At 42.5% G+C, this 17,454-nt stretch overlaps 1 protein-coding gene across 1 annotated transcript in view; it reads left to right on the top strand.

Moving 5' to 3' along the window:
* Positions 1–14,624: 14,624 nt before the first annotated feature.
* The window catches only part of MSL2 (MSL complex subunit 2), a 31,604-nt gene continuing 28,774 nt past the window's right edge, over positions 14,625–17,454 (top strand). The window contains exon 1 of the mRNA XM_061167651.1: positions 14,625–14,911. Coding sequence (XP_061023634.1) covers positions 14,770–14,911 — 142 coding nt within the window. The 5' untranslated portion in view covers positions 14,625–14,769. The remainder of the gene's footprint in view (positions 14,912–17,454) is intronic.

The raw sequence follows: 17,454 nt of genomic DNA, 5'->3' as shown, positions 1-17,454 counted from the left end.
TGTTAATGTAAGAGGCCAGTTAGTAAATACTTCAGGCTTTGCAGGTCACAACTACTCAAATCTCCTGAAATAATAAAAAAATATATATATAAATTCATAAATGATTGAGTGTGGCTGTGTTCCAAATAGATTTATTTATGAACACTGAGATTTGAATTTAATGTGCCATGAAATATTATTATTTTAAAAATTTTTAAATGTAAAAAATTCTTATTTTGTGTACCATACAAAAATAGGGCTTTGGCCTTTGGTCTGATTGCCAACTCCTGGGCAAGATCATTTTTTGATGAGATATTGCAATAACTTCTTAATCGGTCTCTCAGCTTCTGATCTTGTACCCCCTTCTTGCAAAATCTATTTTCTACAATGTCCCGTTACTCTTAGGATGACCCTAATAGTGTCCATAAAGGCCTCCATATTACATCACTTTTTCTTTTGCACTATATATGTTTTAGCCCTACTCAGCTACATGAAGTCTCCCAAACACACAAGCTTTTTCCTCTGGGCCTTAGTACATGCTGTTTCTTCTGTCTAGAGACTCCTCCCACCTTTCCCACTTTCTCTTACTTCTCCTTCAGGTCACATTTTGTATACCACTTCCTTTATGCTTTCCTGAGCTTTGATGTCTGGTTAGGTGTCCCTTCTCATGTTTTTCAGTCAGTTGCAGTTCAGTTGAGTTGCTCAGTCATGTCTGACCTTTTGAGATCCCAAGAACTGCAGCATGCCAGGCTTCCCTGTCCATCACCAATTCCCAGAGCTCACTAAAATTCACGTCCATCGAGTTGGTGATGCCATCCAACCATCTCATCCTCTGTCATCCCCTTCTCCTCCTGCCTTCAATCTTTCCCAGAATCAGGGTCTTTTCCAATGAGTCAGCCCTTCGTATCAGGTGGCCAAAGTATTGGAGTTTCAGCTTCAACATCAGTCCTTCCAATGAATATTCAGGACTGATCTCCTTTAGGATGGACTGGTTGAATCTCCTTGCAGACCAAGGGACTCTCACGCATCTTCTCCAACACCACAGTTCAAAGGCATCAATTCTTTGGTGCTCAGCTTTCTTTATAGTCCGACTCTCACATCCATACATGACTACTGGAAAAACCAGAGCTTTCACTATACGGACCTTTGTTGGCAAAGTAATTCTGCTTTTTAATACACTGTCTAGGTTTGTCACAGCTTTTCTTCCAAGGAGCAAGTGTTTTTTAATTTCATGGCTGCAGTCATCATCTGCAGTGATTTTGGAGCCCAAGAAAATAAATTCTGTCGTTGTTTCCATTGTTTCCCCATCTATTTGCCATGAAGTGATGGGACCAGATGCCATGATCTTCATTTTTTGAATGTTGAGTTTTAAGTCAGCTTTTTCACTCTCCTTTTTCATTTCATCAAGAGGCTCTTTAGTTCTTCTTTGCTTTCTGCCATTAGGGTGGTGTTATCTTCATATCTGAGGCTATTGATATTTCTCCTGGTAATCTTGACTCCAGTTTGAGCTTCATCCAGCCCAGGATTTTGCTTGATACACTCTGCATATAAGTTAAATAAGCAGGGTGATAAATACAGCCTTGAAATACTCCTTTTCCAATTTGGAACCAGTCCATTGTTTCATGTCCAGTTTTAACTGTTGCTTCTTGACCTGCATGCAGATTTCTCAGGAGGTAGTTAAGGTGGTCTGGTATTCCCATCTCTCTAAGAATTTTCCAATTTGTTGTGATTCACACAGTCAAAGGCTTTGGAGTAGTCAACAAAGCAGAAAGTGAAAGTCACTCAGTCATGCCTGACTCTTTGCAACCTCATGGACTATACAGCACATGGAATTCTCCAGGGCAGAATACCAGAGTGGGTAGACTTCCCAGGGGATCTTCCCAGCCCAGGGATCAAATCCAGGTCTCCTGCATTGCAGGTGGATTCTTTACTAGCTGAGCCACAAGGGAAGCCCCAATAAAGCAGAAGTAGATGTTTTCCTGGAACTCTCTTGCTTTTTGTATGATCCAAGAGATGTTGGCAATTTGATCTCTGGTTCCTCTTCCTTTTCTAAATCCAGCCTGAATATCTGGAAGTTCTCAGTCACATACTGTTGAAGCCTCACTTGGAGAATTTTGAGTATTACTTTGTTAGCATGTGAGATGAGTTTTAGTTTGAACTTTCTTTGGTATTGCCTTTCTTTGGGATGGAATGAAAACTGAACTTTTCCAGTCCTGTGGCCACTGCTGAGTTTTCCAGATTTGGTGGTATATTGAGTGCAGCACTTTCATAGCATCACCTTTTAGAATTTGAAATAGCTCAACTGGAATTCCATCACCTCCACTAGCTTTGTTCGTAGTAATGCTTTCTAAAGTCCACTTGACTTCGCATTCCAGGATGTATGGCTCCAGGTGAGTGATCACCCCATCGTGACTATCTGGGTCATGAAGATCTTTCTTGTATAGTTCTTCTGTGTATTCTTACCACCTCTTCTTAATATCTTCTGCCTCTGTTAGGTCCATACCGTTTATGTCCTTTTTTTGTGCCCACCTTTACATGAAATATTCCCTTGGTATCTCTAATTTTCTTGAAGAGATCTCTAGTCTCTCCCATTCTCTTGTTTTCCTCTATCTGTTTGTACTGATCACTGAGGAAGGCTTTCTTATCTCTCCTTGGTATTCTTTGGAACTCTGCATTCAAATGGATATATCTTTCCTTTTCTGCTTTGCCTTTCCCTTCTCTTCTCAGCTATTTATAAGGCCTCTTCAGACAACCATTTTGCCTTTTGCATTTATTTTTCTTGGGGATGGTCTTGATCACCGCCTCCTGTACAGTGTTAGGAACCTCTGTCCATAGTTCTTCAGGCACTCTGTCTATCAAATCTAATCCCTTGAATTTTTGGCAGAATAGGAGGATATGCACTCATCTTTTCCTGTAAGAACTCCAAAATTGCAACTTACTGCTGAACTACCATCAACAGGAGAATGTTGGATCCCTCCAAAAAAAGATACCCCACATCCAAGGGCAAAGGAGAAGACAGTTGGAGGGTGAAATCACGTTTAGAATCAAACCCCATACCTGCCAGAGATGCTTGGAGGGCTCAAACAAGGCCCTGTGTGCACTCGGACCCAGGAACCCCACAGAGACTGAGTTAAACCTGCCTTTGAGTGCGTGTCTCCTGTGGAGGCTCAGGTCAGCACTGGCCTGCTGTGAGGACAGGGCTCTGACTGCAGCAGACCTGGGACATGAAGTATGTAGCATAAGCCCTCCTGGAGGAGGTTGCCGTTAGCCCCACCATAAAGCTGCCAAGCAGACAACCCACAAATTGCAGAAAAATTATACCAAAGGAATTCTCACACCATTAATTAAGAAAGTTCTAGGACCCACAACAGATTTTTCAACCTGGGGATCTGGCAAAGGGACTGAGAATCCCCAGGAAATTTGATTTTGGAGGGATTTGATGATAGAACTTCCACAGGACTGGGGAAACAGACTCTTGGAGGGCACAGATAAAACCTTGTGTGTACCAGGAGCCAGGAGAAGGGTGCAGTGTCCCCACAAGAGGCTGAGCCAGACTTGCCTGTGAGTGTCCAGCAGTCTCCTGCAGAGGCCTGCTGAGCGGTCAGGGGCACTGAATACAACACGGCGAACACAAGTCCTTTTGAAGGAGGTCACCCTTACTCTTATTACCCCCCACCATGGTTTGGCGAGGGAACAGAGCCCCACCCATCAATAGAAAATTGGATTAAAGATTTACTGAGCATGGCCCCACCCATCAGAACAAGACCCAGATTTCTCTCCCATCAGGAAGCTTCTACAAGCCTCTTATACTTATCCATCAAAGGGCAGACAGAATGAAAACCATGATCACAGAAAACTAACCAGACTGATCACATGGATCACAGCCTTGCCTAATTCAGTGAAACTATGAGCCATGCCGTGTAGGGCCACCCAAGATACACGGGTCAAAAAAGAGAGTTCTGACAAAACGTGGTCCACTGGAGAAGGGAATGGCAAACCACTTCAGTATTCTTGCCTTGAGAGCCCCATGAACACTATGAAAAAGCAAAAAGATATTACGTTGAAAGATGAACTCCCCAGGTTGGTAGGCACCCAATATGCTACCGGAGAAGAGTGGAGAAATAACTCCAGAAAGAAAGAAGAGACAGAGCTAAAGTGAAAACAACACCCAGCTGTGGATGTGACTGGTGATGGAAGTAAAGTCTGATGCTGTGAAGAGCAATATTGCATAGGAATCTGGAATATTAGGTTCATGAATCAAAGTAAGTTGGAAGTGGTCAAACAGGAGGTGGCAAGAGTGAACATCGACATTTTAGGAATCAGTGAACTATAATGGACCGGACTGGGCAAATTTAATTCTGATGACCATTACATCTACTACTGTGGGCAAGAATCCCTTGGAAGAAATGGAATAGTCCTCATAGATAACAAAAGAATCCAAAATGCAGTACTTGGGTGCAGTCTCAAAAATAACAGAAAGATCTCTGTTCATCTCCAAGGCAAACCATTCAATATCACAGTAATCCAAGTCTATGCCCCAACCACTAATGCCAAAGAAGCTGAAGTTGAATGGTTCTATGATGACCTACAAGATCTTCTAGAACTACCCCCCCCCCCCAAAGATATTCTTTTCATTATAGGGGACTGGAATGCAAAAGTAGGAAGTCAAGAAATACTTGGAGTAATAGGCAAATTTGGCCTTGGAATGAAAGATGAATCAGGGCAAAGGCTAACAGAGTTTTGCCAAGAGAATGCACTGGTCATAGCAAACACCCTCTTCCAACACAAGAGAGGACTCTACACATGGACATCACCATATGGTCAATACTGAAATCAGATTGATTATATTCTTTGCAGCTGAAGATAGAAGCTCTATACAGTCAGCACAAACAGGACCAGGAGTTGACTGTAGCTCAGATCATGAACTCCTTATTGCCAAATTCAGACTTAAACTGAAGAAAGTAGGGAAAACCACTAGACCATTCGGGTATGACCTAAATCTCGTGTTTTTACAGCAACACATTGAAGTACTTGTCTCATTACCTTATAACTGTATATTCATTTCTGTCTTAGCTGGTAGACTGGAACTCCTGAGACTGTTTTTTTCACCTGTGTACTCATTGTGCCTATGTTAGAATTACATTTGATGACTATATGACTCTCCATGGTAGCCCTTCAAGGTAAGTATTTTTATCCCCATTTTACAGATGAGAAGACTAAGGCTCAGAGAGCTTGGATATTTTCCCCAAATCTACACAGTAAATATTGCAATAAAGATTTGTTCATACTAATATCACTACCCAATGCCACCCCCCCAAAACTCAGGAATAATAAGAAGGTTTGGCTCAACTTCAGGTTAGAAATCTTCTTTAAACTATTTTTTTAAAAATTGCAGTACAGTTAATTTACAATTTGTGTTAATTTAGTTTCAGATGTACAGCATACATACATACACATATAGAACAGGTTAGAAATCTTCATTCTTAGCCTGTGTTCTGTCTTTAAGTTGCAAATACCATGTTTTTCCAATTTTATTGAGAAATCATTGACACACATAACTGTGCAAGTTTAAAGTATATAGCAAGATGGTTTGATTTACATACGTTGTGAAATGGTTACAATAGGTTCAGTTATCATTCATCTTCTCATATGGATATGATAAGAAAAAATAAATAAGAAAAAAGGAAAACATTTTCTCCCCATGATGAGAAATCTTAGGGTTTACTCTCTTTACAAATTTCCTATTTACTATATATCAGTGTTAGTTATAGTCATCATATTGTACATTACATCCTTAGAGCTTATTTATCTTGTAACAGAGAGTTTGTACCTTTTAACTACATTTCTCCAATACTCACTCTTCCCACCCATCACCCCTAGTAACCACAAATTTGAATCTTTTTCTGAGTTTTTATTTTCAGATTCTACATATAAATGAGATCATACAGTATTTGTCTCTCTGACTTATTTCAGACAGAGAGCATAATGCCTTCAGCATAATGCCTTCAGGGTCTATCCATGTTGTCACAAATGGTAGGATTTTCTTGTTTGTTTTTTTTAATGGCTGAATAATTTTGCATTGTATATATGCCAGAACTTCTTTATCCATTTATCCATGGATGGACAGTTAGCTTGTTTTCATGTTGGATATTGTAAATAATGCTGCAGTGAACATGGAAGTGCAGTTATCTTTTTGAGTTAGTGTTTTCATTTCCTTTGGATGTATTCCCAGAAGTGGGATTGCTGGATCATATGGTAGTTCTATTTTTTCTGTTTTGAGGATCCTCCATACTGTTTTCCACAGTGTCTGTACAAATTTAGAATCCCACCAACAGTGCACCTGGGTTCCCTTTTTTCCTTACATCCACACCAGCATTTGTTATTTATTGTCATTTTGATGGTGGCCACTCTAAGAGATTTGAGGTGATATATCTTTGGAGTTTCAATTTGCATTTTCTCTAATGACTAATGATATTGAGTATCTTTTCATGTATGTCTTGACTGTCTGTATATCTTATTTGGAGAAATATCTATCAGGTGCTTTGCCCATTTTTATTTATTTATTTATTTTTGCCCATTTTTAGATTGGATTGTCTCTATTGTGTTATATAAGTTCTTTTTATATTTTGGATTGTTAACCCCTTACCAGATAAATGGTTTGTAAATATTTTTTCTCATCCCACAGGCTCTTTTCAGTTTGTCGATGGTTTCTTCTCCTGTGCAGAGCATTTTAGTTTGATATAGTCCCTTGTTTATTTTGCTTTTGTTGATTGTGACTTAGACGTCATATCCAAAAGATCATTGCTGAGACCAATATGAATGAGCTTTATTCCTATGCTTACTTCTAGGAGTTTCACAGTTTCTGGTCTTATATTTAAGTCATTAATCCATTTTTAATTAAGTGTTGTAAGAAATGAATTCAGTTTCATTCTTTCACATGTGAGTATCCAGTTATCTCAGCACCATTTATTATTATTTAATTTATTTATTTATGTATTTATTTCTCCAATTATTTTTATTAGTTGGAGGCTAATTTCTTTACAATATTGTAGTGGTTTTTGCCATACACTGACATGAATCCGCCATGGATTTACATGTGTTCCCCATCCTGAACCCCCCTCCCACCTCCCTCCCCATCCCATCCCTCTGGGTCATCCCAGTGCACCAGCCCCGAGCATTTGTCTCATGCATCCAACCTGGAGTGGCGATCTCTTTCACATTTGATAATATACATGTTTCAATGCTGTTCTCTCAGATCATCCCACCCTCACCTTCTCCCATAGAGTCCAAAAGTCTGTTCTATACATCTGTGTCTCTTTTTCTGTCTTGCATATAGGGTTATCGCTACCATCTTTCTAAATTCCATATATATGCGTTAGTATACTGTATTGGTGTTTTTCTTTCTGGCTTACTTCATTCGGTATAATGGGCTCCAGTTTCATCCATCTCATTAGAACTGATTCAAATGAATTCTTTTTAATGGCTGAGTAATATTCCATTGTGTATATGTACCACAGTGTTCTTATCCATTCGTCTGCTGATGGGCATCTAAGTTGCTTCCATCTCCTGGCTATTATAAACAGTGCTGTGATGAACACTGGGGTACACGCGTCTCTTTCAGTTCTGGTTTCCTCGGTGTGTATGCCCAGGAGTGGGATTGCTGGGTCATATGGCAGTTCTATTTCCAGTTTTTTAAGGAATCTCCACACTGTTCTCCATAGTGGCTGTACTAGTTTGCATTCTCACCAAGAGTTTATTAAAAAGACTTGTCTTTTTTCCAGAGTATTCTTGGCCCCCTTTTCAAATATTATTTGACCATATATGCTTGGGTTTTTTTCTTGGCTCTTGATTCTGTTCCACTGGTTTAGTTGTCTGTTTTTATGCCAGTACTATACTGTTTTGATGACGATAGCTTTATAGTATAGCTTGAAATCAAGAAGTGTGATGCCACCTGCTTTGTTCTTTCTCAGAAGTTCTTTGGCTCCTTAGGATCTTGTGTGGTTCAAAGACCATTCTTTAAGACTTATTGTTCAGGAGTGTCTCCTAAGATATCTTTACAGATCTCATTTTATCCAAGAGATATACCCTTTTAGAAACAATTTCTGCAATCCCTTTTTTCCTGTCCCTAAGCAGTTCCCTCTCTCATTTCACATAGCAGCAATTCCAAACTCTCATCACTCTCTCAATGAAATTTTCTTGCTACCTTCCCTAACACTAAAATTTTGAACAATCAAATTTAGGGCTAAGGCTCTTTTAGTCTTACCCTCTTGACTCAACCTGCTTGACTAGAGAACTGTCTCAATCATGTAATGCTAAACCCTGTACAGTAAGTTGGTGGCCCTGATACTAGCAAACTTCAGGTAGTACCATATGCCATATGGAACAGGTGGGAATTGTAAAGAGAGATAAATTGTCCTAAGACAAACAGGGATCTTAGATAATGGCCACGTGAAAGGCCCCAGGGACAAATGGGCTGTGTTCCAAAAATTCAATTTTAAATTGACTGTTTGGAATGCAGAACATGTTTTCCCTTAGAAACAATGCTATGAATAATTGCAACTATTCTCTCAGGGAAGTCTACAGAAGCTTGTTTAACCCATAGTGTAACAGAAATATCTGCTAAGATATTTTAGATTTGCAACAAGTGCATCCCTACATCCTTACCACTCTGAATTATAAATTAGCTGTTTACATAGCTGCCTCCCCAACAAGACTGTGAACTCTTTGAGGGCTGGAAACTGTTGAATTATTCATTTTTGTATCTTGAATGCCTGGCATATAACTGGCAATAAATGTTGGTTGCATAAATGAATGGACAAATTTAATAGGCATTTGAGTAGTGTTAAAAGTGTCTTAAGGAATAAAAACAGTAACATTTAGTGGCTACCTTAATATGTGTCTGGCACTGTGCTAGTCAGATGACCAATAAAGCAACTGCTTTGCTTAGGCTAGAGTTAGAGATGAAGAAACTGAAAGCAATTTTAATATTTGAGACATAAACAGGTGCTGGACTTGCTAAACAAATGTTTTGGATGAAATGAATGGATATACGTAATGATTTGGAAAAAATTTCACTGAAAAATAACAGAAATTTATATGCAAAGGGATATGTTTCTTTTGAAGGCCTACTTTTTTTTTTTAATATTTATTTATTTCTTCATGCTGGGTCTTCAGCTGCACCACCCAGGATCTTTAGTTGTGGCATGTGGGATCTAGTTTCCTGACCAGTGACTGAACCCAGACTCCCTGCATTGGGAGCATGCATTCTTAGCCACTGGACCACTAGGGAAGTCTCACTGAGGGGCTACTTTTGAGGAGGAGATAGCTATGACCACAGCTAAAGAACAGCAGATAGAAGATGAAGTTTGGTAACAGTCAGAAAGGAGTGGATGGAAAGAGAAGGATTGGTTTTGATTAAGCCCCGGGCTTAAGTTCATCTGGCTTACTGTTCCTCATAAAGTGATGTTTGCTCTGGCCAATCTTCAAAGACTTCTTGTGAGTTATATTAAGCTATTATCACTTTCCATAGATGGAGGTTAATTGGATTGATTTCTTTCCACAACAGTAGATCAAGCACTTGTTAAAATTTGGTAGGGATGATGTCTCAGTGAGCCTAGGCTGCTATCACACAAAACCATAAACTGAAATTTAGTGGCTCAGACAATATTTATTTCTACAATTCTGGATGTTGAAAATGTGAGAACAAGGTGCCAGCATGATCACCTGGCAAGGGCCCTCTTTTGGGTTGAAGATGGCTTATGTCCTTGTATTCTCACATGACATGGTGATAGAGTTCTTTGGGGTTCTTTTCATAAGGGCACTAATCCCATTCATAAGGGCTCTATCCTCATGACCTAATTATCTCCCAAAGCCCCACCTTCTAATACTATCACACTGGAGGTTAAGAGTTATATATATAAATTTGAGTTGAGAACTTCTCTGGTGGTGCAGTGGATAAGAATCTGCCTGCCAATGGCAGGGGACACAGATTTGATTCCTGGTCCAGGAAGATCCCACATGCTTTAGGGCAAGGAAGCCCTAAGCCACAACTACTATGCTCCAATTATTGAAGCTCATGTGCCTAGAACCCGGGTTTCACCACAAGAGAAGACATTCCAATGAGAAGCTTGTGCACGGCAACAAAGAGTAGCCCCCGCTTGCCACAACTAGAGAAGGCCCCGAACACAGCAAAGACCCAGTGCAACCAAAAATAAAAATAAATAAAATTATAAAAAAATAAATAAATTTGGGTTGGGGAGGGGGACATAGACAACCGATGGTTACAGGAGAGAAGGTACTGGAGCAGAGAGATACTAGGCAGTTAGGGAGAATGCATCCTGGGAAGGTGAGAGAGGGAATATCATCTCCAGATAGATGTTGGTTTTGGAAGGAGAAGGCAGAGGGAGGAGGGTGAAACAGGAAGGGGGAAGACGGCAAAACTTTTTGACAATTTTGTAAAGGGCTTAACCCCTCAGAAAATCCCTTTGACTTACTGCCAGCCTGATCTTTGTTCACTGAAAGTACAACTACAACTACTTCTGCATTAATTTTATTGTCCTCAAGTGCTAGACGACAATCAATAAATACTTGTTTGATTATTCCTAGTGTTTCAAATCAATCCACACTCTGGCTTTACTAAAGATCTTAGAACTGACACTGATTAAGCTGAAGTGAGAACTATCTTTAAATTTATAAGACATTTTAAGTTTTTCTCCAAGGAGAAGCAAACATTTGTCCATGCCTATTATTCACCACACACTGCACTGGGGTGTTTACTTACATTATCACATGTCTAGTAATTCATCATTATTTAAACAATTACTGAGTAGCCATTGCATGTCAAACCCTGTGCTTGGCAATGATGATAAAGGCAGAGAGAGAAGAGCAGAAAACTGCTCTTCAAACGGCTCTAGCATAACAGGGAGAAGATAGGGCTAAACCAACAACTGTCACTTAGTGTGATAAATGCAGTCAAAGAGGTAAGCACTTGGAAATCTTGAAAGACAGAAAAGGGGGACTTTAATTCAAAATGGATAGGAAAAACGATAGTAAGAAGGAAACAAGTATTTGTTGTTTGTCTGAAATGAAAACTTAAGTGCCAAAAGGAGTCTAAGGAGCCATGACTAAATGTGACGTGCTATCCTTGATGGCATCCCAGATCAAGAAAAGAACATTAGGGAAAAACTGAAGAAATATGAATAAAATATGGATTTTAATTAATAATAATGTATTACTATTGGTTCATTGATTGTGACAAATGTACAATACTAAGCTGTTACTAACAGAGGACATTGGATGTAGACTACAGGAGAACTGTCTGTACATCCGTGCAATAATTCTGTAAATTCAAAACTGTTTTCAAATAGAAAGCTAAGTAATTTTTGAAACCGACATTTTGTATTTTTGTCAGATCCGGCAACCCTAACAGTTTCACTTCCAAATAATAATTAAACACAAAATATGAAAAAAATTACCTTAAGTTGATAGTTTAAGATTTAAGTTATATATGAATTCTCCTAAATATTTGATCCAGGCACTTCTTTTAATATAAACAGTTCATTTGTTTTATTTTCAGGCAAACCTCAAACAAGTAAATAGTTATTATACAAGCAATGTATTTCAGTGTGGAGATGCTTTGCCTCTGAGTGCCATAGCCTATCAGCATTTGCAACCAATCTCAAAAGCTAAAAAAGAACTGCCTCTTCTTTCTCTTTCACACCACTCACACATGAACCATTAATAGAATTATTCTTAATCTGATGTGAACATCTCAAGAGATTTTTAAAAATCCGTTTCTGCGAAAATCAGCAAGGTTAAGGCCCTGCAAGTAATCACTTGTCTAGGGTGACCGCTAACTTGTACTGTCTGAATGGCAACAGTGCTGATTATTTCACTCTCCGTGTTGGTCCTCTGGGGAAGAACAGCCTGTGTGTTGTAGAACTTGAGTCTGGAATAAAAATAGGACTGTATATTAAAACAGCTTCATTTGAAGGTGAGCTTAGAAAAGATTTAAGAAAAAAGGAAGACCAGACTTTTAGAAGAGAGTGAATTTTATGAACTATTTGTCATTTTCTAGATAAGATGACCAAATACATTTTGCACAGCTTTGTTTCACAAAATTAGGAAAATAGATTATTTTTTTTAACACTTCGTACTAATAGTATGCTAGTACTTCCAAAGAAAATGTACCTGTCCTCAAATGGTAATACAATTTATCAGAGGTTATATGGGTTCTCTTGATATCTGAACTCTTCATTTCTACATTAAAGTGGCAAGCCTCTAAAACAAAAGTGTTTGTATCAGAAAAGATTTACATACGTCATAAATTTTCGTTTGCAGACATGTTTAGAGCATTTACTAAGCGCAAAAAGTTATGCTGAAGAGCTTTGGTGTATCCAGAGATAATAATTCCTATGCTGTTTCTATTTTTAAACACGGTTTTGTTCTTTTGGAGGGGAGGGGAGTCAGACATTAAATTAGGGTTTTGTTTTTATCTCAGTGACCTTGGTCTCCTGCAAAAACAGGTCGAAACTTACTTTAAAATACAGGTAATACTTTCAAGGATTTGGGTTCTAAAGCAGGACCATGGGTTCTTTATCTGTTCATACAGAGGGTGAGGTCTGTTAAAAGGACAGAAAAAGAGATTCGTTTTGTTGTTAAATTGGATTCCTGTGGAGAGCTCGGTGCCCTGGAAGGCTGGGCTGCTCACGTCCGTCGTTCTCCAAGCACTAGAGAAAGAGCCCGCTCTGACGGGCAGGGAAGGAGGTGGGTGCGGGCACCACCTATTCAGACGGCCTGTTCCGGCCTTGGAGGCCTCAGGGTGCCGTCGACGCGGGCCGCGGCCCCAAAAGAGCCCACGCCGCCCGAACGCCCGCTGGGCGCGCAGCCACGTCGCTCGCCACCTCCCTTCTGAGCCGGGCGGGTGCAGGGGAGCGGCGGCAGCGCCCTTTCGGCCGTCTGGAAGCTCGGTTCCAGGAGAAAGGCCGCGAGGGCGGGGCTTGGGGCGGTGCGGAGCTTTCTCCTCACCTCGCGGTCAGCCCGGGCGAGGAGAGGCCGCGTGGGGCCAGGGCGGAGCGTCACATGGCGCGACCCAGCCGGGGCTCCGCGTTGGCGGATACCGAGGAAGCCGTGTAGTGCGGTATCCCCAGTGCAGCCCACACTGGGGAAGGATGGGTCAACTAACTAATGTTTCACCACAGCCCACACGCCTAAGAGGGAATTTGAGAGCGCATGGGGGAGGGGCGGGGAGAGCAGGCGGTTCACCAGGAGCACGCTCTGTACAGAGAGCAGGAAAGTGGAGAGTCAGGCATGCGCAGTGAGCTCAGGGTGGGTTGGCAGCGGGGAGGGGCTGGTGTGAGCGGGCTGATGTGTTTATCCGGTTTTCTGGGTGGGCGCTCAAAGCGCACGCGTAAGGGCGAAAGGCGGCGGAGCTGGGTAGTGGAATGCGCATGCGCCGAGCGAGCCGGTAGCTCTGCGAGGGTGTGGAGGGGGCTCTTAGAGGAGAAGCAGGGGAAAAGGGAAGCGAAGGGAAAGGAAAGGGCGGGGGGAGGGGTGAGAATGTGGTCTGCGCATGCGTGCGAGCACTAGCGACGACGGCGGCGGGGGAGTCTCGGGGATGACAGTGGCTTTGCCCGTTGGGGTAACGGTCGTCGTCGCCGGCAGGGCCTGAGGCGCCGCACAGCCCGCGGGGTCCATTAAGGGCGCAGCAGCCCGGGCCCTACCGAGCTAGAGTGGCGCGTGGAGTCGGGGTGAGGGCGGCGAGGCACGGGGGGAGGGGCCTGCGGCGGGGCCTTGCTGTGTGCGCTGGGCGGCGGCGGGGCCTGTCGGTGAGAGCGCTCGCCTCAGCCGCGGCCGGCCGGGCGTCGTGGGCGGTGGCGGCCGTGGTGCCAGGCGGAGGAGGCGTCCGTGTGTGTGGCGCGGAGAAGATGGCCGGGCAGTGAGGGGGCGGCGCTTGCGCCTGGTGACCTCGGAGTGAGCGACTGAGGAGCGAGGGGCGCCGCCGCGGCCCGGCCGGGCCTGCTCCCCGCCCCCTCCCGCCGCCGCCGGCCCGCGCACTTCCTCCCCGGCCCTCCCCTCTCGGGCGGGGGCCTCCCCTACCCGCTTCGCCACCTCAGGGAACAGCCGGGCTCTAACCGCCGGGGCGGAGAGCCAGGCTCAGCTCCGGGCCCCGCGTCCGATATGGAGAGAGCGGCGGCGGTCTCCGCCAGCCGCAGCAGCAACGTTCGCCGCCGCCGCGGCTTGGTGCACTAGATCCAGGAAGCCGACTGCCGCGCTGCCGTCCTTGCCGTCGCCGCTGCCTCCGCGTCGGGCGCTGTGATGGAGTAAGGGCCCCGCAACCCGGGAGAAGCGTGCCCGCCCCTCGGACCGGGCCGGGGCCTGCTGCCGCGCCCGCCCAGCTCGACCACAGGAGGTGCCTCCGCGTCCAGGGATGCAGCTCGAGCGCAGGCCACCCGCCGAGCCGCGGGGCTAGACTGAGCGCCGCCTCCGCCGCGTTCTGCGCCCCGCGGCCGCCCGGGACGAACTCGAACGCTGGTTTCTCGCTCGCTCTTTTTTTTTTTTTCCTACTCGGTCTGCAAGTCTCAGGGACGGAGGAGGGGCGCCAGGGCCCCATGTGTGGGAGGATTGCTTCAGCTCCACAAACTTGTACGGATTTTGGTTACTACTTTGGCCCGTGGTTCTGCCCCGATTTCCTCCGAATTGTTACAAACTCGCCGTTGTTCCCTGGCTGGTTACAAAGTTGGATCCGGAATTTCTCTTCACCCGGGAGCCAACGGTGTCGAAGCGTCTGCAATGAACCCGGTGAATGCTACTGCTCTCTACATTTCCGCGAGCCGCCTAGTGCTCAACTACGACCCCGGAGACCCCAAGGCGTTTACAGAGATTAACAGGCTCTTGCCTTACTTCCGACAGTCCCTCTCGTGCTGCGTTTGCGGTGAGACGCTTTTTATTGTTCCCTTTTCAATGCTGGTTTTAAAAAAACAAAACTCTGGGCGATGGTAACAGGAACGGTTTGACGGCCGGGTACTTTGTATTAAGCTTTTGTTATTTGTGCGGTAGTGTAAGGTCTTTAGTTTTGAAACTCGCCGGAGGACTTTTGCCCGGCATTTGAGACAGAACCTTCTAAACCGCCCTGTACGGCGGCCTCTATGTTCAAAACTGTTTAATTCGCGTTAAGCCAGTTCTGTACCATTTCTGTTGGTGGGTTTTTGTTGTCTTTTTTTTTTTTTTTTGAAAGAGGGGAAATCATGCATGCTGCTGCCTTTAAAAAAACATTTTTTTCTTTTTGACGCTTTCGATAATAGAACTGACAAAACACCAACCTTGGTTAAACATGGTTTAAACATGTACATGTGGCGTGTTTGCATTTCTCCAAACGTGTTAGGTGTGGGAGACGGTATAGCGGGTGAACTCGGTGCGGAACTTTCCCCCCAGGTTCTTCTAATGCTTTGACAGCTTGACGGTAAACGATGATCCAGGGCAGACTGATGGTACTAAGTGCTTTTTAGCTGGTGGGGTTTTTTTTTTTACAGGATTACGTTTTCTTTGGCTTTACTATATCGTGGCTTGGTAGAAAGTGATTTTAGGTGTTTTTGTTCGAGAAGTATTAGTTCGTGCTGGGAAGGATATTTTTTCCAAGTTATCTCTGAGAGATGAAGTTGTCTAACATTCGTGTTTCAAAAATGGTAATAACTTGTGATTATTATCGAAGTGATTGAAATTTATTTTTCAAAAACACACCTAGACTGAAAACTTTAATGTAAAGGAAAGGGCAACTGGCAAAACCAAAACAAAATAGTAATACTCCACATTCTTATTTCTCCAAAACTTCTGAGGTTTTGTTGATCCACTTGTTTAGTCAGAATTTGAGAAATTCAGTTGTTTCAGGCTTTCACTTAAAAGAGAAATTTTGCGACTGTAGTGTCTGAAGGGAGAAATAGTATTCATCTAAGAGTCAACATTTTCTGTATAACTCTGGGGCAAAGCACTGAGGAGGGTGCAGAAAGAGGGTGAAGAGGTTTTTTTTTTTTTTGCACGTCAGGTACTTTAGTTTAATCTCAGACATTTAAGTAACAGTGTTCGAATGTGATTAAGTGCTACGCTGACTGGTAACGGAGACTTAACCTTAGAGAAGCAGTTGCCCTGGGTAAATCAGTTAACTGCCTCCGGACCTCAGTTTCTTAACGTGTAAAATGAGAGCTTTGGGTTAGAGTCACAGTTTTCTTTCTGCTCGTATTTTACAAATACAAGAATTTGCTTGATTTCAGCGTTCTATCCCACCTCATTCTCCCTCTCTTTTTTGTATGGAGTGCTTTTTTTTTTTTTTTTTTTTAAATGCCTTCACAGCTTTTGATAGTTCGTGGAATGAGGAGATGGGGCTGCTTTAACAACTTTTTACACAAACTTTTCTGGGGGTGGGGATTGCTACTGTGGTAATGTAGAGGGCATAAGCCAGCCCATTGTGGCCTGCTAGAACTGCAATAAAGAGTGATGTCATAATCCAGGTAACGCTTGAATATCTGGTAGGTCTCGTTTTTACAAGATAGAGGGAACTTAGCTCTCTAAGAGGGAAATGGTAGTTTTGAATAGTGAAGGTGCTTGTTTCTTATCAGTAGCTTCAGGACAGTTGTGGTCTAAGTGAACATTTTCTAGAGTCTAACCTGGATTTTAAAAAATGTTATTAAAGCTACAGTAGAACCTTTTTTTAAAAACCAGTTTGACAACTCAAAAAGGAATTTTTCTGACATTGAGGCTTGGTAATTATTCCTTTTTCTTCAAACGTCTCTTTACCATCATTCTATGGAAGAGATTTGTGGGTTCTACTTTGCCTTTATAATTAAGTAGCTGGCATAAAATTTCAGCATTATAGGTGTAGATTCAGTTTTTTCCCCTTATCTCTTTGGATATAAGCCTGTGGTTATCAAGAGATGGGGAAAAAAATCTGTTATTTGAATTCAGATCTAACATTTTTCATCTTTGTACCAGATTCTATCCTAGACCCTTTCTTCTTAGCTGAAAAATAGTTATTTCAATTAACAGGGCATGTGCAGTCTTACTTAATAAGGATAAACAGATATGTAAAAACTAACTTTAATTCTGTTGGTGCTTTAAATAGGCAGTTTGTTTCAATAGGGCCTTCAGTGTCTGACCCAGTCCTACCTTTTCAGCTTTGTATTCAGCTGCCCTCTTAGATATAATTTCAGTCAGGTTAATACTTTTGTCTTTTCAAACGTACATACCTTATGACTTCCTCCTCTTTTCCCCACCTTTGCACTCTGAAGTTCCTTCTACCTAAAATACATTTCTTTCTTTCTTTTTTTTTTTTTCTAAAATACATTTCTATTCGGTATGGTCTAACTCCCTCCTCAGTGAATTCTTTCTTCTAATTGTAGGCACTTTTAACTCTTGTAGTGCAGTTTTTATATAAAATTATTCTATCTTAGGGTAAATACTAAGTTTTTGTACATTTTTGTGTTC

The sequence above is a fragment of the Dama dama genome, chromosome 19 (assembly GCF_033118175.1).
Source record: "Dama dama isolate Ldn47 chromosome 19, ASM3311817v1, whole genome shotgun sequence".
NCBI lineage: Eukaryota > Metazoa > Chordata > Mammalia > Artiodactyla > Cervidae > Dama > Dama dama.
This window is presented reverse-complemented; position numbering and strand designations above follow the sequence as displayed.